The sequence below is a fragment of the Pseudophryne corroboree genome, chromosome 3, assembly GCF_028390025.1.
Source record: "Pseudophryne corroboree isolate aPseCor3 chromosome 3, aPseCor3.hap2, whole genome shotgun sequence".
Taxonomy (NCBI): domain Eukaryota; kingdom Metazoa; phylum Chordata; class Amphibia; order Anura; family Myobatrachidae; genus Pseudophryne; species Pseudophryne corroboree.
The window spans coordinates 4,157,001-4,181,382 of record NC_086446.1 but is presented as its reverse complement, the minus strand read 5'-3'; the positions used below and the strand labels follow the sequence as shown (position 1 = coordinate 4,181,382).

At 42.6% G+C, this 24,382-nt stretch overlaps 1 protein-coding gene across 1 annotated transcript; it reads left to right on the top strand.

Moving 5' to 3' along the window:
• The first annotated feature begins 1,408 nt into the window (after window positions 1-1,408).
• Window positions 1,409-23,650, top strand: LOC135054509 (zinc finger protein OZF-like). The gene is made up of 2 exons (XM_063957630.1): window positions 1,409-1,737; window positions 21,813-23,650. The coding sequence occupies exons 1-2, from the start codon at window positions 1,452-1,454 to the stop codon at window positions 23,135-23,137; spliced, it is 1,611 nt and encodes a 536-aa protein (XP_063813700.1). The 5' UTR covers window positions 1,409-1,451; the 3' UTR covers window positions 23,138-23,650.
• Window positions 23,651-24,382: the final 732 nt, after the last annotated feature.

Below are 24,382 nucleotides of genomic sequence, written 5' to 3'. Positions count from 1 at the left end.
GACTGCTGGGAATGGGACATTATACAGTAACACCAGGAGATGTGTCTGGGTGATGACTTTATCACTGTGTGTGTAAGATTCCTATAAGGTGTCAGGATGTCACTGTCTATGTCTCCATGCAGGAGGGGGAGTATATAGAGGAACACAGGGATTTGTACAAGGACGTGACGATGGAGAATCACCGGCCCCTCACATCACTTGGTAAGAGGAGACTGTCATGTATTCTACAGGGGAGAGCAGGTATGGGGGTCCTATGGTGGTCATTCCGAGTTGTCAAAATCACATTTTATTTGTACTTTAAAAATAAGTCAGATCTAATGTTTTTTATATAGGTAGTACGCCATTGCCTATGTCTTCACTTACAAATATCATCATTTATTTCTCCTTCATCCACTAGGGTACACTGGAGTATGGCCCTCATTCCGGGTTGTTCGCTCGTTATTTTTTTCTCGCAACGGAGCGATAAGTCGCTAATACGCATGCGCAATGTCCGCACTGCGACTGCGCCAAGTAAATTGGCTATGCAGTTAGGTATTTTACTCACGGCATTACAAGGTTTTTTCTTCGTTCTGGTGATCGTAATGTGATTGACAGGGAGTGGGTTTTTCTGGGCGGAAACTGGTCGTTTTATGGGCGTGTGGGAAAAAACGCTACCGTTTCTGGGAAAAACGCGGGAGTGGCTGGAGAAACGGAGGAGTGTCTGGGCGAACGTTGGGTGTGTTTGTGATGTCAAACCAGCAACGACAAGCACTGAACTGATGGCCGATGCCGAGTAAGTCTCAAGCTACTCAGAAACTGCTAAGAGGTGTGTAATCGCAATTTTGAGAATCTTTAGTTCGCAATTTTGATAAGATAAGATTCACTCCCAGTAGGCGGCGGCTTAGCTTGTGCAAAGCTGCTAAAAGCAGCTTGCGAGCGAACAACTTGGAATGACCACCTATATACACACATCACCTGATAATCACATATATACACTGTACTCAGTCACTGTGTCTCCTACAGATGGGCCCAGTAACAGAGATAACCCAGAGAGATGTCCCCGTCCTCTGTATTCCCAGGATTGTACAGAGGAGAATCACAGGATCCCACAGGAGGATCAGGTAGGTGGATTTAAGGTCTCACCAATATACCAACGTGACTGTCTTTTAATGATGTGTAGTGGAGCTGTGTGTTTTATACACTGATATCACACTGTTTACTCTCAATGAATTCAGACTTTATTATTTTATTGGTTATTTAGAGCGAAGATCTGATGGATTTTAAGGTAGAAGATATAGAGGGAGAAGAAGAGACGTATGTGACTGATATAAAGGCAGAAGATATAGAGGGAGAAGAAGAGACGTATGTGACTGATATGAAGGCAGAAGATATAGAGGGAGAAGAAGAGACGTATGTGACTGATTATGAAGGCAGAAGATATAGAGAGAGAAGAAGAGACGTATGTGACTGATATGAAGGCAGAAGATATAGAGGGAGAAGAAGAGACGTATGTGACTGATATGAAGGCAGAAGTTATAGAGGGAGAAGAAGAGACGTATGTGACTGATATAAAGGAAGAAGATATAGAAGGACAAGAAGAGACGTATGTGACTGATATAAAGGCAGAAGATATAGAGGGAGAAGAAGAGACGTATGTGACTGATATAAAGAAAGAAGATATAGAGGGAGAAGAAGAGACGTATGTGAGGGGTGATCAGCAGTGTAAGGAGGAGACAACCCCTACAGATACCAGCACACGTAAGTAATAAACATGAGATGAAATGATCTGTGGTAATTAGCTTGGTTGAGGGGTGTATTGGTGCAGTGTCTAGGTGCATAATCAGGATCCAGACACAGCTTCTTGCAGGTATATCCCAACCTTCAGCCTTCCTTGGCTTCCCAGCCTACTCACATTTAAGACTCGCTGGTCTGGCTTCGTCACAGCAACAGAAGTTCAGTCACAGAGTTTGGTGGTCTTGCCTGTCTCTTGTAGGTTTAGACACTGACCTCCTGTCTCCCAGTGGCTTCCTAGCGCACTGAGCTCTTTCACTGCCACTGCAGCCTGACTGGCTTTCCCAACCACACTTGGGCTGGATACACAGGTTGCATTCTGTCCTGACTGCAGCAGTCTTCCAGATTGACTCCACTCTGCAGCCATTTGGTGTCCTCACACCTACCTTTTCTCCCGCAGGGTCCACAGGTTATCCACATGATAACAATGGGATATGATGGAGCGACAGCGGATTGGCACCAAATGATCAAAAGCTTTCTGGGCTCCCAGGATGCAACATGCCTGTCCATATATCCCACCCACTTGCTCAGGCAAATCAGTGTTTTATTTGGTGCGACAGGAGCTGGACCATGGTCAGAGGGCTGCTGGATTGTTAGCAGCCCCAAGCTTTCTTGTTTTATTTTTATAGTCTTACTATGTTTTGAGTGATCTTTCTAAACAGCGTCTTATACGCATATTGGAAAGAGTCGCTCCAACAACTCTCCGCCGGGTCACGACAACGCTTACCCATGAGTACAGTGCTGTTTCGGCAGGCGTCTGTGTTGGATATACTAGCAGGTCCATCAGACATTACCGGGCTGTCGCTGGAGCATGGGGAGAAGGTAAGGCATCGGTTCCGTGTAGCATGCATCGAATACGGACACAGCCGCACTGTTTTGGGAGGAGACTACCAAACAGTAGCTGACGCGGCTGCCACCACGGGTACTCCATCGCTAGGCCTTAGGGATTATAGGCACCAGGAATAGCATGAGGCCGCGATCCCTAGGGTTGATGTCAGCAGTTGGGAGTCAGATGCTCTCCTGGTCGCCCCTCCCCCCCCGGTTCATGACCGGTTTCCGCTGAGTCTACCGCCATGAACTGTTTCCTTGCTTCCATCTCAGACACTACCAGAGGGGACTCTGTCGCAGCACAGGCCGCTGCGTCGGTGTTCGCTAAGCGCTACCACGAAAGATCTGGTCGCAACATAGGCGCGACTGTGTGACCATTGCGTCTGTGTTCACTGAACGTTACCATGAGGAAACTTGGTCGCAGCATAGGTGGGTGTGTGACCGGTGCGTCTGTGTTCACTGAGTGTCTGTGTTCACTATAGGTTCACGGGGCGAGTGTGTACACTATTAGCGTCTGGATCCACTTAGCGTTCACTAACATAATTGATCGATCCTGGAAGCGGGGTGTGTCTCCCTGTATCCCACTCTCCTGAGCCGGGTGATACAGCGCTAAGGGCCTAATTCATACCTGATCGCTCGCTAGGGGCTTTTGTAGTCCTGCGTTCACAAAGCCGCGCGCCCATAGGGGAGTGTATTTTTGTTTTGCAAGTGTGCAAATGCATGTGTAGCAGTGCAGTACAAACTGATTTTGTGCAGTTTCTGAGTAGCCCAGGACTTACTCAGCCTCTGCGATCACATCAGCCTGTGCGGAACCGGACTTGACGTCAGAAACCCTCCCTGCAAACGCTTGGACACACCTGCATTTTTCCAAACACTCAAAGAAAACGTTCATTTGCCACCCACATACGCCTTCCTGTCAATCTCCTTGTGAACGCCCGTGTGAATGGATAGTTTGCACAAACCCATCGCTGAGTGGTGATCCGCTTTGTACCCGTTCAACATGCCAACACATTGCGGTGCGTGCGCAGTTTAAACCTGATCGCCCGCTGTACGAAAACGCAGCCTAGCAATCAGGTCTGAATTAGGCCCTTAGTCTCTATCTACCTATGAGTATGAATGGTTGGATAAGTGCCGGATGCATATGAGTCTGTAAACTATTGCTGCTGTTTCTTTTGCTGTGCGACTATGTTTAAAACTCCTATATAAGGTAATGCAGTAATATGTGTCTCCTACATACTTGAAATGTATTTTATAGTTGATGATGTGCTCATATTGCTTTTTTATACTTATGTATAACTTGTGACTGATAGCTATTGTGATTGCTGACTTTAGTATACTTCTGTCAGTTTTCTGTGTATTCCGATCCTCAGTGCTGGTGCAAAGCAGGGTAGGGTTAGATTGTGTGTCACTTTAACAAAATTTTAGGTGATTACAGTCACAAATTGTGTAGTTAACACTGTACAGGTGTGTGATTATTTATCATGTCTAAGAGCTGCAAGGGTGAGGAAAATACACTCACAGCAGCGCCGACACTCATGTCATGTTTTCTTGCAAAGCTGGGTTAACCTTTCAGGATCTGGTTCAGAATGATTTCTATACAAATTGTTTTAGCTTTCACCAAAGCCTCTTAAATAATCTAAGGCAGGCACAGGTGCAAGTGGATCCCCCATGGGCTACTTTTGCACAGACATTATCCAGTATAACTGAGCGGATAATGCCAACTTCTGTACCAGGGATAGGTTACGGGAGGCGGTCGTTAGGTCGACAAGCAATAGGTCAACATACATTGGGTCAACCACTGAAGGTCGACATGGTCACTAGGTCTACATGTACTAGGTCAGCATGCAAAAAAGTTGACATGGGGTTTTCACAATTTTTTTCACCTTTTTCATACTTAACGATCCACGTGGACTACAATTGGGAACAGTAACCTTGCCCGAAGCAGGGCGAGCAAAGCGGTGCACTAATTGGGGTTCCCCGTCACTTTATGAGGAAAATGACAAAAAACTCATGTTGACCTTTTTCCATGTCGATCTAGTGACCATGTCGACCTAATGCATGTCGACCTTCAGTGGTCGACCTAATGTATGTCGACCCAATGAACCACACCCTAGGTTACACTATTAACCCTTACATGCAGCATTCCACCTGGCGTTTATTACATCCAGCAGGGGAAGCAGCATCCTCTCAATAAACAGTCTGAAAGGGCAGTGGTAAGTAAATCACATAGACCTGAAACAACATCTTCACAGTCTACACCTGTTTCAGATGAGGATTCGTCAGAGGATGAAGACTCATCACTCTCCGGTTCTGCATACAGAGACAAGGAGGAAGGCGTCAGCTCAGTGGACATACCTGAGCTAATTAGTGCTATGAAAGCCATTCTATTCTTAGAGGAGGCAGCAGAGCCTGTGTTAATATCTAAGGCACCTGTGTTTAAACATCCCAAAACAGGTAGGACTGAGTTCCCTGGGCAAGAACAGCTGACGGAAATTATACAAGAGGCTTGGGTTATGCCCAGTAAGAAGTTTAGAATTCCAATTATCCTCTTCCAGCTGGGGACCATTTAAAAAGAGAGGTGGCTCCTAAAGTAGAAACGCATGTCGTTCGATTGGTGCGAAAATCTACATTACCTCTGCCTTCAACATCATTAAATGATGTCACGGATAGGAGAGTTGATGGTTTTCTAAAAAAATGTTTTCCATGTCTTGGGCAATCATAAGGCCAGCCATGGCTTTAGCCTGGATGGGGAAGGCAGTTGCTGCCTGGGCTGATGCATTGAAGTAAGATCTTCCAATGACATCTAGAGAACAAAAATCCCATATTGCACATATCAAACAGGCGGCGATGTTTATGGAAGAAGCAGCCTTGGATATGGGTACAATTGCCTCTCAAACATCAGCCTCAGCAGGAGCTGCTCACAAAGCGGTTTGGCTACGTACATGGAAGGCTGATTCAGAATCCAAGAAGGTTCTGGAGTCTTTGCCTTTTACTGGAGATATTCTTTTTGGTAAAGAATTAACCAGTATTTTAGAGTCCGAAGCAGATTCCAAGAAAGTGAAGTTTCCTTCCACATACAGATTCAAGCCTAGATTTCCAGCTTTTCGGCCCTTTCGGTTTCAAGGAAAAGGTGTTGGCAAACAGTCCCAATACAACAAGTCTGGTAAGACTAAAAAGCATTGAGCTACCAGAGGATTGGCTTCTAAAACAGAAGATAAGCCATCAGCCTGATGGTGCGAGCCTCCACCTGGGGGATCTCAGGGTGGGAGGCCAACTTCTTCAATTTGCTCAGATCTGGCAGCAGTCTACAACAGATGCCTGAGTGCAAGAAGCGGTATCGCACAGTTATGAGTTTGGTTTCAAGAAAAACCCTCCTCAAAGGTTTTCTTGTACCAGCCCGTCTTTGAAAGAGACGAGGACTAAGGCTTTGCAAGAGGCAGTTCAGAAATTGCTTCAGTCAGGAGTAATCATTCCAGTTCCTCCTGCACAACTAGGACAGGGTTTCTACTCCAGCCTGTTTCTAGTCCAGAAGCCAAAAGGGCCGTTTCGGCCCACACTCAATCTAAAAGTGCTGAACAAGTACATTTGGGTGCCTTGGTTTCATATGGAAACTTTGCGTTCCATCATTTTGGCCATGGAGCCAGGGGATTTTATGGTGTCCCTTGACATCCAGGATGCTTACCTACATGTTCCTATAGCCTTAGGTTCGCTATCCTCCAACAGCATTTTCAGTTCCAGGCTCTGCCATTCGGATTGGCCACAGCCCCCAGAGTATTTTCCGAAATCATGGTGGTAATGGCAGCTTATCTGCCAGCAGGGGATAAGAATTGTTCCATACCTCGACGATCTTTTAATCCTGGCACAGTCTCAGGAGTTGCTTCTGTGTCATCTGCAACAGACAATAGAGCAGAAGCACGGTTGGCTCATAAAATGGGCAAAATCGTTTCTGGTTCCGTCATGGAGGATGACTCACTTGGGGGCTGTGTTGGATTCAAGCCTTCAGAGAGTAGTTTTACCTCTGCACAAAATAGACAAAGTTCATTCAAGGATTCAGGAGCTGCTACACAGTCGGAAAGGTATGCATTCACGCAGCAACGCATGTAATGGGATTGGTGGTGTCAACATTCGACATGGTAGAGTATGCTCAGTTCTATCAGAGACCTCTGTGTCAAGACTGTGGTTTTTATGAACCCGGTGTCTATGTGACGTCCGGGTAACTGCAGGTCTATGTGTATATTTGGCTGGTCCATGGAAATCAGTGAGATTAAGTAGTAAGGGGCAATCCCTGACCGGGGATCGAACCCGGGCCTCGGCAGAGGGAGCCGTATCCTGACCACAGAATCACCAGGGACTTGGTGTTGATAGCAGGATGGTGAATGTATTGGTGAGAATGAACTGGATATACTGTCACAGGAGTAAGTGTTTGTGTACTCAAGGTTGCTTTGAAATAGGTTCTCTGGAGTTATGCAGATCTGGGAGGAGAGCTGAAGACGTTGAACTGGACTGGTTACCGGTGAGACTGGAACCGGACTGGGTACAAATTTAACTGGAATGCTACTGTAATCCGGGCTGCTACCGAATATAACTGGAAACGCAACTGTAGGTAGAACAATGACTGTGGCTGTGACTTTAAGATGAGGCTGAAGAAGAACTGAAGACTGTAGCTGTGACTTTAAGACAAGACTGAAGAATACTGCTGCTGTGTCTTTAAGACGAGACTGAAGAGTACTGGATATAACTGGTAACACAACTGTAATCCAGACTGGGTAGCAAAAGAGCGGAGTTTTACAGGAATTAAGGTAATAGTGTTGCCTCTTAGGGAGCTCAGCTTCGTGTGACACAGGGAACTGCCAGATTCTGTAACACAAGTCTCTTTACTTATACTTCCTGGGGATTGGTGAACAGATTCAGGTGATTCAGAGAGTCTCAGGCTGGCACAGGATTGGATAGCTCCAGGTCAGGTGATCAGACCCTGTCATGTCAATACTCTAGGTTAGGCTCTGATGTGGAGTGAGGCCTAGCAGGCAGAAAAAACACTGAAGCCTGAACTTCTGCAAATGAACAGAGGATGCTGACTTTTAGGACTAAACTCCAGAATGAACACAGTGAAGAATCAAAATGCTGCACACAGCTGATTACTGATTATTTAGAGGAATTCCTACTCAGGTGGCTAATCAAGGTAAGCAAACACAGATTTGCAGTCTTCCTGGTGAGCTTAACAGATGCAAGTTACAGGATACGCTGAGGTAAGCCTCAGAATATAAGAAATACAGTCAGGATCATGACACTTTGCAACATCTGATACCTACCAAATGGAATGGTTTTCATCAGACAAAAACGCAGACGATGGACCTTACTCTGGAAGTAAGGATGTCATTAGCCTGGTGGCTAGAGACATCCCATCTGGACAAAGAGAGACCCTTTTGGATATCAGATGCCAGTCTTCAGGGCTGGTGAACGATGTCAGGAAGGATTTGATTCAGGGGCAGTGGACCAAGGGAAAAAGTTGCCTGCCAATAACTATATCGGATCTCCGGGCCTTATATATATATATATATATATATATACCATAGTTCCCAATGCTTACCCTGAAAGGGTTTAGACAAAAGGAGACCAGCACACCACCATATGAAAAAAATTTAATGAATCAGTAGCATTATCAGGCCTTTTGAAAAAAGTTTTTAGTACTCATCATGAGGCTTTCAGCAGTATTCAAGCAGAACAGCCATCCCAACGGCCCGTTTCGGTTGTCACACCTTCATCATGGGGTCAGCAGTAGCTGACCCCATGATGAAGGTGTGACAACCGAAACGGGCCGTTGGGATGGCTGTTCTGCTTGAATACTGCTGAAAGCCTCATGATGAGTACTAAAAACTTTTTTCAAAAGGCCTGATAATGCTACTGATTCATTAAATGTTTTTCATATTTTTTCATATGGTGGTGTGCTGGTCTCCTTTTGTCTAAACCCTTTCAGGGTAAGCATTGGGAACTATGGTATCAATAACAATTGACACGGCACCCTTCTAACATCCTTTAAGTGTGTGCGCTTCACCTCTGGACTTTATATATATATATATATATATATATGAATCTGATTCCGGCAAAGGACATCCTTCAGGTGAAACCAGTTCAGATCCGCTCGGATAATGCAATGGCAGTAGCGTACCTCAACCATCAGGGAGGAACTCGCAGCCAGAAAGCAAAGAACGAGGTAAGTCACATACCCTTGTCTTGTCCGCAGTGTTTGTTCCAGGAGTCCTAAACTGGGAAGCCGACTTTCTCAGTCGACACGCCATTCAGGGAAGCAAATGGGCTCTACACCCGGAGGTCTTCCAGACTCTAGTGAACAAATGGGGATTGCCAGATAGATCTCATGGCATCCCATCTGAACAACAAAGTTCTCACATAGGGTTCAAGAACAAAGGATCCCAGAGCGATCTTTGTGGACGCCTTATCGATGAGATGGAATTTCCATCTAGCTTATGTGTTTCCTCTAATCTCCCTATTACGCAGGGTGGTGAGAAAGATAAAGCAAGGAAAGGGTGCCGAGATATTAAAAGCTCTGGCTTGGCCCAGAAGACATTGGTATACAGATCTGCAGAGGATGTCGATGGATGCTCCATTGCTGCTCCCTCAACGTCTAGCTCTACTGACGCAGTGTCCTTGTTATCACAGACATCTGGATCGACTGTCTTTGATGGCGTGTCTTTTGAAACCTCTATCTTGAAGTCAAGAGGATTCTCACAACAGGTAAATCAAACAATGCTCAGAGCAAGGAACCCTCCTCATCTCGTATTTATCACCGAATATGGCAGGCCTATATTCATTGGTGTTTTCAACGGAAAATGGACCCTATGTCTTTCAGAGTTTCCAGGGTCTTAGCATTCCTTCAGGCAGGAATTAATAAATGTTTGAAGGTGGCTTCCTTGAGAGTGCAAGTGTCGGCATTGAGTGTATGGTTCCAAAAGAAAATTGCCAACTTTCAGAATGTGCGTAATTTTCCAGGGAAGGCTGCGCATTCAACCTCCGTTTGTTCCACCTACAGTGCTGTGGGACTTATGTTTAGTCCTGAAAGCCCTTCAAGTTTCCCCATTTGAGCCTCTTAATTAAGTGGATCTTAAATGGTTAACAGCTAAAGTATCTACTGGCCATGGCATCAGCTAGAAGAGTGTCAGATTTAGGGGCATTGTCATGTCGTTCCCCATTTCTGATTTTTTTTTTATCCAGATAAAGCAGTTCTCAGAAAAACAAAGCACTAGATGAACAATGCTGGAGAGGAAAGATGCAGAGGGGAAAGAAGCCGCAAGAAATAGAATATAACAATAAAAAAATAAAATAAAAAATAAAATGTTTAAGCTCTTTTGTGATAAATTGCTGTTTGGTAAGGGCAAAAAAAAGGGGAAGGAGTCCTTTATTATAGATCTTACACCGCCTTAATTGAATACTAAACTATCCCTAGTTCTAACCTTTATGCTCCGTTTGTTCTCTAACCGGAGCTTGTTATTAGCCGTACGCTCCTTTCAGCGGCTCAGTGCAGCGGCTCAGTACGGCAGGTCTTCTTGCAGCTTTGCGTGCCGGAGCCGTGTGCTTGTATTAGCGGCTTCTCAGATGCTCAGTGCGGCGGGTCTCCTTATGGCTTGGCGTGCCCAATGTCTTTATTTCCTCCCAAAACAGCTGTAAAACGTCCCAACGCGTTTCGTGCATGCGCACTTAGTCATGGGATTGCTGCATGGATGGATATTCTGCGACTGTGTAGCAATTTCTGAACCCTCATCTGTAGGGAGGTTATTTTGTTCAGAGGTAGAAAGATTCTCTGAAGACTGGTGTCCAGCACAGCTCCCAGATGTGTCATCCGTTGCAACGGGACTAAGGAGGACAGTGCCTAATTTATGAGCCAGTCGTGAGCCTGCAAACATCTTGGAGATGCGTAACAGAGTTTCCTGAGACTGAGCCAGAATCAACAAGTCGTCTAAATATGGGAAAATCCTTGTTCCCTGATGACAAAGTTGAGCTGCCATCACCACCATAATCTTGGTATATACCCTTGGAGCTGTAGCCAGTCCAGTTGGTAGGGCCTGAAACTGTAAATGCTGTTGTAGGATAGCAAACCTGAGATAGAACTGATAAGAAGGTGCTATAGATACATAGAGGTAAGCATCCTGGATATCCAGGGACACCATTAAGTCTCCCGGCTCCATTGCCAGGACAATAGACCGTAGCGTTTCCATACGGAACCGATACTTCCAGATGTATTTGTTCAGAGTCTTGAAATTGAGAATGGGTCGGTAGGATTTGCAGGACAAACATGATATTAATGTAGGTACCTCGTCACTTTTGCCTTTTGTGGACATAGCAAAAATATTAACCACACCAGTGTAATATATGCATAAATGTGACCGTATTCACTTTAATACTCTAAAGTGAAATCAAATCAGATCCCACCTGCCTCGCACCAGCATTGAGGATCTGACAACACAAGGGACAGCTAACATTTAACAGAGTTAGAGTCAGCAATCACACTAGCAATCGGTCTCAAAAACAAGAATGCATTAATATACACTGCTAGATAAGAACATTTCAACTACATAATACATATAAGTAGGTAGGAAGAACAATACTGCATTACCTTAAACCGGATACTGCACGTATTCAGATGCACAGCTAATAATACAGCAGTTCACAATGCTCATTTGCATCAGGCACCTACTCGCTACTCGTACCGCCCAGGGTAGGTAGGAACTCAGTGCTGTATCACCTGCCTCAGAAAGAGCGGGATACAGGGAGACTTAAACCCCACTTCCATGTGTGACCATGCCACAAACAAACGTCTGATAAACTCAGACGCACCAGTGTACCCCGCCGCAGTATAACATAACAAAGCTTGTGGCTGCAAAAAAAATCTAGCAGCTCAACTGTACAACGTGACTGGCTCCTGCACCATGCAAAAAACTGAATTACCTGAGACAGGAGGCGGGCATATAGGGGGCTGGCCCGAAGCATCCTTGGAGTCTGAAAAGCTTAACTGTTTGGTGCCCAATCCGCTGTCACTTCATCATATCCCAAGGTAGATCCTGTGGATCACTGTGGACCCTGATAGAGAACTTAGAGATTTTATTGCTCTATGTGTGATTTAAGGTTGTTTAATTTGTCTTTGTTTCACTACAAGAAAACTTTATAACACAGTTATAGGTAGAGCTATAAACAGCACCCAGGCATTATTACACTATTGGTTTACATCTAATATACTTCATTGGTTTACATGTTATATACACAATCCATACCTCCCAACATGACCCATTCCAGGAGGGACAACATGCTCTCTACCTGGACTTCCCTCTTAATTTATGATTGCAATCACCTGGGTTTTTTATCAATAAAATAGTTCAACACAGGTGACGCCAATCGTGTATTAAGAGGGAAGTCCAGGTAGAGAGCAATTTGTCCCTCCTTGAATGTCATGTTGGGAGGTAAGTACAATCTCATATATGCCTCCTTCCACCCCCCGACTTAATCCGACCCTATATAGATAGATACAAGCGTATGTTACATCACTACCTTTACTGCAGAGTAAAAATCATTATATATCACTACCACAACTAATAAATCCACATCAATATTAACATTGGTTTGAGAATTTACCAACATGACAGGAATTTACCATAACAGCCCCTACAAAGGCCCCAACCTTCACTGGCAGTTACCTCAGATCTGTCCAGTCTCACCCAGGGGCATTGGGCCTAATTCAGAGTTGATTGCAGCAGCAAATTTGTTAGCAGTTGGGAAAAACCAAGGCCCTCATTCCGAGTTGTTCGCTCGCAAGCTGCTTTTAGCAGCTTTGCACACGCTAAGCCGCCGCCTACTGGGAGTGAATAGTAGAATTGCGAACGAAAGATTAGCAGAATTGCGAATAGAAACTTCTTAGCAGTTTCTGAGTAGCTCGAGACTTACTCCGCCATCAGTTCAGTCAGTTTCGTTCCTGGTTTGACATCACAAACACTCCCAGCGTTCACCCAGACACTCCCCGTTTCTTCAGACACTCCCGCGTTTTTCCCAGAAACGGCAGCGTTTTTTCGCACACACCCATAAAACGGACAGTTTCCGCCCAGAAACACCCACTTCCTGTCAATCACATTACGATCACCAGATCAAAGAAAAAAACCTTGTAATGCCGTGAGTAAAATACCTAACTTAATAGCAAATTTACTTGGCGCAGTCGCACTGCGAACATTGCGCATGCGCATTAGCGACTAATCGCTCCGTTGCGAAAAAAAATAACGAGCGATCAACTCGGAATGACCACCCATGTGCACTGCAGGTGGGGCAGATATAACATGTGCAGAGAGAGTTAGATTTGGGTGGGGTGTGTTCAAACTGAAATCTAAACTGCAGTGTAAAAATAAAGCAGCCATTATTTACCCTGCACAGAAACAAAATAGCTCACCCAAATCTAACTCTCACTGCAAATGTTATATCTGCCCCACCTGCAGTGCAAATGGGCCCTCATTCCGAGTTGTTTGTTTGCTAGCTGCTTTAAGCAGCCGTGCAAACGCTAAGCCGCCGCCCTCTGAGAGCGTATCTTAGCTTAGCAGAAGTGCGAACGAACAAAGCTTGCGAACACTTCAGACTATTTAGTTCCTGTTTTGACGTCACAAACACGCCCTGCGTTCGGCCAGCCATGCCTGCGTTTCCCCAGGTACACCTGCGTTTGTATTTGACACGCCTGTGTTTTTCAGCACACTCCCTGAAAATGGTCAGTTACCTCCCAGAAATGCCCCTTTCCTGTCAATCACTCTGCGGCCAGCAGTGCGACTGAAAAGCTTCGCTAGACTTGTGTGAAACTACTTCGGCTGTTGTCAAAGTACGTCGCACATGCGCGTTGCGCCACATGCGCAGAAGTGCTGCTTTTTTGCTTAAACACTGCTCTGCGAACGAAAACAGCTAGCGAACAACTCGGAATGACCACCATGGTATTGCCCAACTGCTAACAAATTTGCTGCTGTGATCAACTCTAAATTACCCCCATTGTCCCAATCGTACTGTATACAGCTGCTTTATATCTATCTGCATGCTGGTTCCTACAGGTACACTCTACATCTCACTCCAGCGGTACAGCAGCTTTACCCACATGCTCAAGTCCTTCCCCAGCCGGATTCTCCCAAGATTTCTCCAGAACTGGGAGAGGTCAACCTCTCACCTCCAGTCCAGTGCACAGAATGACTCTACCTCTATTCCTCTCCCCACTGCTGCCTGGTGTATGTGGAGCATGGCTATTGGTCAGGGGTCATGTAATTGATGATGTAATATGGGCAGGTCAGCCTTGTACACCGTGGCTGAATATTGCAGATGTCTACCGGGGAAAGTTCTTCCTCCCACCCTAGTGTCTGCTGAGAATCAGCCTGACTGCCGGGCACCATTTAAGAATCTGCGAAGTTCCTGGCTAATTCCACTGAACCATACACAAGAATCGCCCTGTGGATACAATACCATTTAAACAAGAATTAGGAGACGGGCTGGTGTTTAGGTTGGAGTCCACGTGCCGAATTGTCACACACACATATATATATATATATATATATATATATATATGGGAAAAACATAGTGATACATTTTTGAAACAGGTTTATGATATTGGTATACATAGCTGAGAATAGACTTGAGTGGATTTTTGATAGCTATGGATACAGATCTAGAGTAAAAGAAATGATACTGATCTGTTTGCTGATGATAGTAATATCAAATGGTTTTCATGTCTGCGATCTATATATTTATATATGTATTGAGATTTATGAATATTTTTACCACAAGTGTAATATCGATCTAATACAAGACGTATAATTATTTCTCACACAGATCTAATATAAGATATGTCATTATTCTTTATAAGGGATACAATTGAATTCAATGCCTTTACAGAATGACATTTACACAATAGTCAATGTTATTCAGAAAATCCCTGTTTATTTTAGGAGTATGAATTAAAGGTTACGTTTTAACCTATTACAATCATATCATACGATTTGCAAATTAAATATTGTTATAAAAGAGTGCTCCAAAAAGCAATCTATTCTTCTTGTTGCCTCTTTGCAACAAACACATTGTTTAATGTTTGGTTTTCTTGGTTGCAGGAGCACCTCCAGCATTCTAAAGTTCATAACCCCAGAGGAGGAATACACTTACTAGCTGGTTTTTGTTTTTCAATGTACTTTTATTAATATAATCAAATTATTTCAGTCTGGTGCGGGATACATAGTAGATTATTATACGTTGTTTACTGAGTGTCTCTCAGCTCTTTCCCAGCACGGACATCACAAACTATATGACCACCCTATATGGGTACCATCTAGGATAGGTTGAATAATATAATTATTTCTCGTTTCCTACTACTCTCTCCAACTGAATATTGTATCTCTGAAAGCCTGACGTGGTGCAAACATGTCACAGTTCAAACTACTCTCCGAGCTAACTGTAAAAAGGAAAACTGACAATTTAGAGGATATCTTTTCTAGTGATACTGGTCCCTCTGAACCAGAACCTACATGGGAAGGCGACTTTTTTTTAAGTTACGCAAGTTACAACAGAGACAGATTAGGACGAACTGGGATTTAACCAGTCTTGAAAATTATATGAGACAGAAGATCGTACCCAGGGGTTTACGTCCAAGGACACTCCCAGCTTTTGAACTAGCAACTGATAATCTTAAAAAGGAGTGGGAGGGTGTGTTATTGAAATGTTCATCTGATCTTATGAACATACTCATTAAACACAACCACCTGGTTTTGGAAGAATGTGAAAAAGACATTAACATACTAGGCAAAAAGCTGGAGATATGGGAACAGAACATTATGTTCCAAAAATGCTTTGAAGAGCACAAGAAGGAACTCCAGCAGTATGAGTCCATGATTGTGGATAGGAAAAAACATAAATTTATGAGGGATAAACGGGATTTTGCCACAGATAGGATATTTAAATGGAATAGGAACGTGGAAAAATACCCACGGAGAGGTGTAGGAGAGAACTACACCTCTTCTGAGATTGACTCTTCGGAGAATGAGGATGGAGGAGAACAAGCTCAACGAATTGATAAACCTCGGAGAGGTGACAGTAGTCAGAGGCAGCTTTTTTTGGAATCAGGCCAGATGCCCCGAGGACGTCCACCCAAAGGAGGAAGAGGAGGGGAGGGAAGAAAAACAAGAAACAGACACAGATGGGAGTCAACATCCCCGACAAGATACTCCCCCAGGACGTACAAGAACAAATGAAAGCAAAACATCTACTAAATATCATCAACTTGACAGATCATATTCTAACAAAGGATCAGGCACAAGTTTTAATGAAAGGTTTATCATTCTCACCATCGAAATCATTCAATCGATTTACGTGGGAGAAGAACCTACAACTTTTCGGCAGGAAATTACTGCTTAGAAAGTTTTTGTCCAACAAACAAAGAGGAGCAATCTCCCCACAATCTTTGGTCTCAAATGATTCCACCACATCACAGGAATGGTCTTCCCAAGAAATGGAGGCTATACAGTCACTAGAGCATCTTGCGGAAGAAAGTAGAGATAAACCTGACCGCACTGGTCAAAGACCACGATGCAAAAATAAGTCCACTTTTTTTCCTTCAGAGAATATAAGCCCTGAGACTAAAGTTTTCTTAAAACTAGTCTCCAAGGAGTTTGACATCATCCATAAGAAATCCAGACATCAAAGATTTCCCAGGAATATATCTGCTTGTGAGAGACAAGCTATAATGGAAATTAAAGCATGGGAAGATGTCCTAGTGAAACCCTCTGACAAGGGGGGTAACATAGTCTTATGGCCGCAAGCCATGTACTTAAAGGAGGCTATGAAACAGCTTAACAATTCACAATGCTATCAAAAACTTCTCTTGAATCCCACCCCCAACTATAAAGAGGTCTACAATAGGATAATCGGACAAGCTCGTATGAGCCAGACTATTTCTGAGGAAGAATATTTATTTTTGAGAGTGGAGAATCCAAGAATTCTCACTTTCTATTTACTCCCGAAGGTTCACAAAAATCTGGTAGAACCCCCAGGACGCCCGATTGTATCGGGTATGGGGAGTCTATCTGAGAAGGCGAGTATTTTTATTGATACACATTTGAGGACATATGTTGAACAATTGGCCTCATATGTGAAAGACACTCCGGACGTTTTGAAGAAACTGAATGACATCAAGTTGGAAGACAATCACATACTAGTGAGTCTGGATGTGGAGTCACTATATACGTGTATCTCGCACGATCTTGGTCTGCAAGCGGTACAGTATTTCTTGAAAATGGAAGGCGAAGGGGAATTCCAATCCCTCCTGCTCAGACTACTTAATTTTGTCTTGAACAAAAATTACTTTGTCTTTAATGAGCACTTCTACCTCCAGGTTAGGGGCACGGCGATGGGGGCGGCATGTGCCCCCACGTACGCCAACCTCTTCCTGGGATGGTGGGAGAGGGAGGTGGTCTTCGCTGACAATCTTGAAACACATAATCAACATATAACCATGTGGCTCAGGTATATAGATGATGTGTTCATGATCTGGGAAGGCACAGAGGAGGAGCTGATTGAATTTATTAACAGTCTCAATACCAACGAATACAATATAAAGCTCACGATGGAATACAATAGGGAAGAAATATCTTTTTTTGACCTAAAATTTTATCGTGATGAGACAAACACTGTGGCAACAAAATTATATCGAAAAGAAACAGCCAACAACAGCATACTCCATAACTCCAGTTCACATTTCCCACCCACAATCTCTAATATTCCAAAGGGCGAGTTCCTTAGACTCAAGAGGAACTGCTCAGATGCTTCAATATATAAGCAAAAAAGCAGCGAACCCGTGGAACGCTTACGCGAACAGGGGTATAGCCATAGGCTCATTAAGAGAGCTAAGACCTCCATTAACCAGATAGAGAGGAACTCTTTGATCTTTCAAGAAAAGAAGCGACAACCCGACCAAGAAGAGATGAGATTTGTGGGCGATTTCTGTAGGGAATGGAGGCAACTCCAGAATGGGATTCAAAAACACTGGCATATTCTTTTGTCAGACCCAGATCTCGCCCACAGTCTAAAAGACAAAGTCTCAATGAGCTGGAGAAGGTGCCCAAATTTAAAGGACTCCCTGGTTCGCAGTCATTTCAACCAGAACCCACGTAGGATTCCCATAGTTAAAGGAACTTTTCCTTGTGGTTCCTGCAAAGCATGTAGGTACATGTTATCTACACAAGAAATCAAAGATAGGGATGGGAATCTCTGTAAGATCCAAGAATACTTTAACTGCAAAACCACAAATGTGGTATATTGCCTACTATGCACTTGTGGCATGAGATACGTAGGAATTACCACAAGAATGTTTAAAACGAGAGTACTGGAACATGTGGGGAATGTCCGGAATGCGGTCAAGGATTTGAAGAACTTCAAACAGATCACATCTGTAGCAAGACACTTCTATCAACACCATAATAGTGACTCCCACCAAATCCAGACTTTTGGTCTGGAGAGAATTAAAATGGGTATCCGTGGAGGGGGTACCATGAAGGAATTATTGAGGAAGGAGAGCGAGTGGACCTTCAGACTAGGCTGTTTAGCACCAGCAGGACTGAATGAAAATATAAATTTTACAGTCTTTTTATGAACACAACATTTTGAATGAGACACACCACATGTTTTATAAGGTATAACTCCTGAAATATAGTAAAATGTGGAGATTTTGGTCCCCAATACTAGCATAGAACAGAATCAGTATGTAGGTTTCCAGGCAGGGACAAATAGATATTTGACCAATAAAGTGATAAGCTATTACATATAACAAGCAATTCAGCTTTTCTGACAGAAAACATTATTTTCACCTTTTTACTTTTTATCTCAGCAGGTTCATGTTCACAATTCAGTAGCTTCACCATCTTTAGTGAATGCAATGTCGGTTGCACGATTTCAACACATATTCACATATTCTTTTTATCTTTAGTTAAATAACGATTCATACAGCACATTTCACATCTTTGTTATTCGTATGACATGGATTCACTTAACACTTGTATAACATCATTTTTTTTGTTAGGAGGCCCATGTCTGGTCCCTCTTCTTCCTTTTTTTCTTTTTTTCCCTTTCTTCTTTCTTTTTTCCTTTTTCTTTTCACTGTTTTCCTTTTAGTTAAGTACAGTGCACTTATTTTTATTAACATATGTAAATATGCATAGATAATAGTCACATGATTTCGCACACCATTCAGTGTATTTATCTTAACACACACATAGTAAGTTTAGGTTTACTTCTTTTCTTTTTTCTTCCACCCACTTATAGCATTTATAAAATATAGAACACAACCATACAAACACTCCCAATCAGAACACCTAAATAGTTCTTCTGCTCCCATCTCCCTTCCTTCTCTTTCTCTCTATTTTCTTCTTCTTTTCACTGTTTTTCTTTATTTCTGATTGGTACAATGTTAATGCAAATAAAATCCCAATAAAATTCCTGTCGGAACCCTTTCTGTCTTATAAACACTGACACATCAGATATGTCGAGTTAGTATTTCCCCAATTAATAATCCGTACCAATTTTCTACAGCCCCAATTAATCCTTTTATTTTAGCAACAATCCTGCCAGTATGTTGTGAATGCCGTCGACCATAATATTGTGGTTACTGTAGGGAGCAGAACTAGTCAGTAAATACTGACTTAATATTACAGTCTGTGTAAGTAATGTATTAATTGTAACATAATTAATTAATGGTTTCTCTTATAACACAGTCTGAATAGATTTGACCTAATTAATAGAGGCTGGATGCATGAGTGATTAGACCCTTGCAATAATTAAGTAATTACAGGTGATCTCCGGGTGGAGACATAATGAGGAACGAAAGAGATTGGTTAGCAGAACTTTAAATGTGGTGTCTGTTTGCACCACGTCAGGCTGACTGGTGATCAAGCCGACGTGGTGAAACGTACGTACAGTCTGAGTCTACTGATCGCAGCCGCACGGTCACGGCACCTCACAGCGGGAGGAAGCCGTCAGTGAGGGAAGGAATTATCACCTCTGACTGTACCCACGGCAAGCACAGCTGAGTATCCGTGGACTGGTAACACATTTGATATTCCGGCACTATATCTACCTGTGTAGCTTTAACTTTAAGTTGCAGTATTTACCTGTGAAAGTCTTGTCATCAAAGGTTAACTTGAGTTGCACTGATATTATACCTTTGTATTGATGAATGAGAGGAGTTTTTTTGGCACGCTGAAATCATAAATCATATATCTGGCGGCAGTAACTGCATGTATGAATTTCATTCTATTGGTGATACATTTGCCGATGACCACTTTAAGCCGTGCTGACAATATAGGCAATTAATCAATATCAAGTAGGAGAGGTTTCGGCTACTGTCACACCATACATATCAGTGTGTGATATCTAATTTCGATCTACAAGCAGTGACCATCATGACGGGTGTTTTTTGCGCATAAACACGCCAGTCATGAGAATACTGCCTGAATGTAACTCCCATATTATAGGAATCGCAGGCAATAAATATCTTGGTATATGTGTCTAGTAGACAATTACATCAGCTTAGCTTTTGCCGCCTGAGCATTACACGTAATAGACCCATCTAAGGGCCTTGATATATTGCACACCTGTGATCTGCCTTTCCTAGCGCTCACCTGTCTCCTGCTGGCGAATTTGGATCCTGCAATGCCTATGGTAACAGGATCCACCTAACACCAGACACAGGATGACAAAGTGACGCCGAATCTATTCATTCCATCAATCCGGCAATAACCCTTACTCTCACTCAGTATCTATGATGATACTGGGCAGCAGATGAGGGGGACGGCATCTCGGGTTGTACTTCTCTTTATAATTTCCTTTACTCACAGGTTTAACCATGCCATATATCATGTCATCATATATTCTGTATATGATTTAACCCATTGGTGTCCAAGATTATAGCAATAGTTGGCTACACAGGAGTATTAATTGATGAAATGTACTGTTATCTGTTTTCACACCATCTCACCCAACATGGGGGCATATAGGATTTCCTGAAAGAATTGATGCCCGATATGTTACAATACATGACTGAGATATTTATATATTAAACAGCATGATATCCAGCATAAAACAACACTTAAACAATTTAGAATGACATTTTTTTGTCTGCAGAATATCATGAAATAGCATAGATTTGCATGCTCGTCAGGTGGTATATTGTATAAAAAGTGTTTATCCTAATAATGCGATTTTAAGCAGATTGGAACAATTTTGACACACTGGTTCAGAAATCTGTGGCTAAATGAAACATGCTGGATATGTAACATATGTATCTAGGAATTTGGCAGAGAATGATACAGATTAACATAGTGATACATTTTTGAAACAGGTTTATGATATTGGTATACATAGCTGAGAATAGACTTGAATGGAATGTTGATAGCTATGGATACAGATCTAGAGTAAAAGAAATGATACTGATCTGTTTGCTGATGATAGTAATATCAAATGGTTTTCATGGCTGCGATCTATATATTTATATATGTATTGAGATTTATGAATATTTTTACCACAAGTGTAATATCGATCTAATACAAGACGTATAATTATTTCTCACACAGATCTAATATAAGATATGTCATTATTCTTTATAAGGGATACAATTGAATTCAATGCCTTTACAGAATGACATTTACACAATAGTCAATGTTATTCAGAAAATCCCTGTTTATTTTAGGAGTATGAATTAAAGGTTACGTTTTAAACTATTACAATCATATCATACGATTTGCAAATGAAATATTGTTATAAAAGAGTGCTCCAAAAAGCAATCTATTCTTCTTGTTGCCTCTTTGCAACAAACACATTGTTTAATGTTTGGTTTTCTTGGTTGCAGGAGCACCTCCAGCATTCTAAAGTTCATAACCCCAGAGGAGGAATACACTTACTAGCTGGTTTTTGTTTTTCAATGTACTTTTATTAATATAATCAAATTATTTCAGTCTGGTGCGGGATACATAGTAGAATATTATATATATATATATATATATATATATATATATATATATATATATTTAGTCTCTGTATATTGATGGTTTCCCAACATCTGCCCATGTGATGGCAATTTGGTGACATTTCACCATAGTCTGTATTGAAAAATGTCAACTTTTGGACAAACGTTTTCCATATATGTATATTATTCCCAGTAGATGGATGTAGCAGCCGGAATGTCTCAGAGGATCCTCTGACTATATTTCCAGATGGTGAAATAGAAGAAGAGAATGACACCCAAGATTCTACGGAAGAAATCCCTCTTACCCCAGTTATACATCCGGAACATCACCGTGCAGATATATCATCTGGTTCCTCTGATCCAGGGGAATGTTCTCCTGATATCTCTGATGCATCTGTTACAGCTCTGACAGTAGATACAGTGTGTCCCTCTAATATAGATGCTGAATGTTCAACACAGAGCACAGAGCCTGTTACCCATCAGCCAGGGAATAGGCCACTTCAATGTTCTCAGTTTGGGGAATGCTTTAGATATGAATCATTTTTATGTATACATCAGAGATATCACAAAGTTGAGAGGCTGTTTCCATGTTCTGAGTGTGGAAAAAGTTATACAGAGAAATCAAATCTTGTTAGACACCAGAGAAGTCGCACAGAGAGACCATTTCCATGTTCTAAGTGTGGGAAATGTTTTAGAGATAAATCAGTTCTTGTTAAACACCAGAGATGTCACAGAGAGAGACAATTTCCATGTTCTGAGTGTGGGAAATGTTTTAGAGATAAATCAGTTCTTGCTAGACATCAGAGAAGTCACACAGGTGAGAGACCATTTCCATGTTCTGAGTGTGGGAAATGTTTTACAAGGCCATCAAGTCTTTTTACACATCAGAGAAGTCACACAGGTGAGAACCCATTTCCATGCTCTGAGTGTGGGAAAGGTTTTGGACAGAAATCACATCTTGTTAGACATCAGAGAAGTCACACAGGTGAGAGGCCATTTCCATGTTCTGAGTGTGGGAAATGTTTTGGACAGAAATCACTTCTTGTTACACATCAGAGAAGTCACACAGGTGAGAGGCCATTTCCATGTCCTGAGTGTGGGAAATGTTTTGCACTTAAATCATATCTTGTTAGACATCAGATAAGTCACACAGGTGAGAAGCCATTTCCATGTTCTGAGTGTGGGAAATGTTTTGGACAGAAATCACTTCTTGTTACACATCAGAGAAGTCACACAGGTGAGAGGCCATTTCCATGTCCTGAGTGTGGGAAATGTTTTGCACTTAAATCATATCTTGTTAGACATCAGATAAGTCACACAGGTGAGAAGCCATTTCCATGTTCTGAGTGTGGGAAATGTTTTGGACAGAAATCATATCTTGTTATACATCAGAGAAGTCACACAGGTGAGAAGCCATTTCCATGTCCTGAGTGTGGGAAATGTTTTACACAGAAATCATCTCTTGTTACACATCAGAGAAGTCACACAGGTGAGAAGCCATTTCCATGTCCTGAGTAAGTGGAATTACTCAGGAGGTACTTTGTGTGTTTGCAAGTGAGAATATTTTATTAAAAAATTAAACGGCATTGTGTGGCTCATTCAGGTGCAGTTCTTGCTGTTGCTATCTTGCCGTATGCAATTGCAAGTATAAGCTAATATGGGCAGATGCTAACTAAGCATAGGGGCGCCCAGTGCTGTTGCATTATTTCCGTCCAGCAGCGTATAATTGCTGATACATCGGTACCATCATTGCAAATTAGGCCATGTTGGAGAGTCTTGAGTGCCTCTGAAGATGCACAGGCTGAGCTGATCTCCCAGGATGCTTAGGGCTCTCCAGTAGAAAATCAAAACAGGGTACTGTCCGTAGAAGAGGTTGGGAAGTTTGGGGGCACACTTTGTATAATATGTATAGAAAATGTTAAACTATAACTTATTCAGACCTGGGTAAAATATATAAAAAACTTTACTCACAATGCAACAACAAAAATAAATATTTTATGAAAAAATATTGTTTGCTGAGGGGTACGTCACTGGTGAGAAAGTAAATGTGAAATGTACGTTCAGTTCTAAGAGTCCTGTTTCATTCCCGGAGTCATGTGAGCAAGTCTGCACTGTACACCTTCCCGCGAAGGTAACTTCTTATCTACCATTCCCTTTTCTCTATCACACTGACCTCTCTATCCCAACGTCACTGCAATGTTATATTAGGAAACTAGTGTGTGGTGATTACTGTATGGCGGTGTGGTGATTGATTACTGTGTGGAGGTGCAGTGATTAGTGTATGGCAGTGTGATTACTTTATGGTGCAGTGATTACTGAGTGGCGGTGCAGTGATTACTGAGTGGCGGTGTGGTGATTACTGAGTGGCGGTGTAGGGATTACTGTGTGGCCGTGTGATTACTGTATGGCTGTGTGGTGATTACTGCATGGCAGTGTGATTACTTTATGGTGGTGTGATTACGGTGTGGCGATTACTTTATGGTGGTGCGATTATTTATGACGGTGTGGTGATTACTGTGTGGTGTGGTGATTACTGTATGGCAGTGTGATTACTTTACGGTGGCGTGATTACTGTGTGGCGCTGTGGTGATTACTTTATGGTGGTGTCAAAGTCAGAAAAATATCACTATGCACACTGCCATATTTTGCACCTCATACATGTCCGCGCTGCGCATGCGTACGCTCTCCCGTGCGTGCGCATACCCGCTGTCACGTGCACCCGCAGGCGCACGGTGTGCGCATTTACGGTAGAGTTTATGTGTT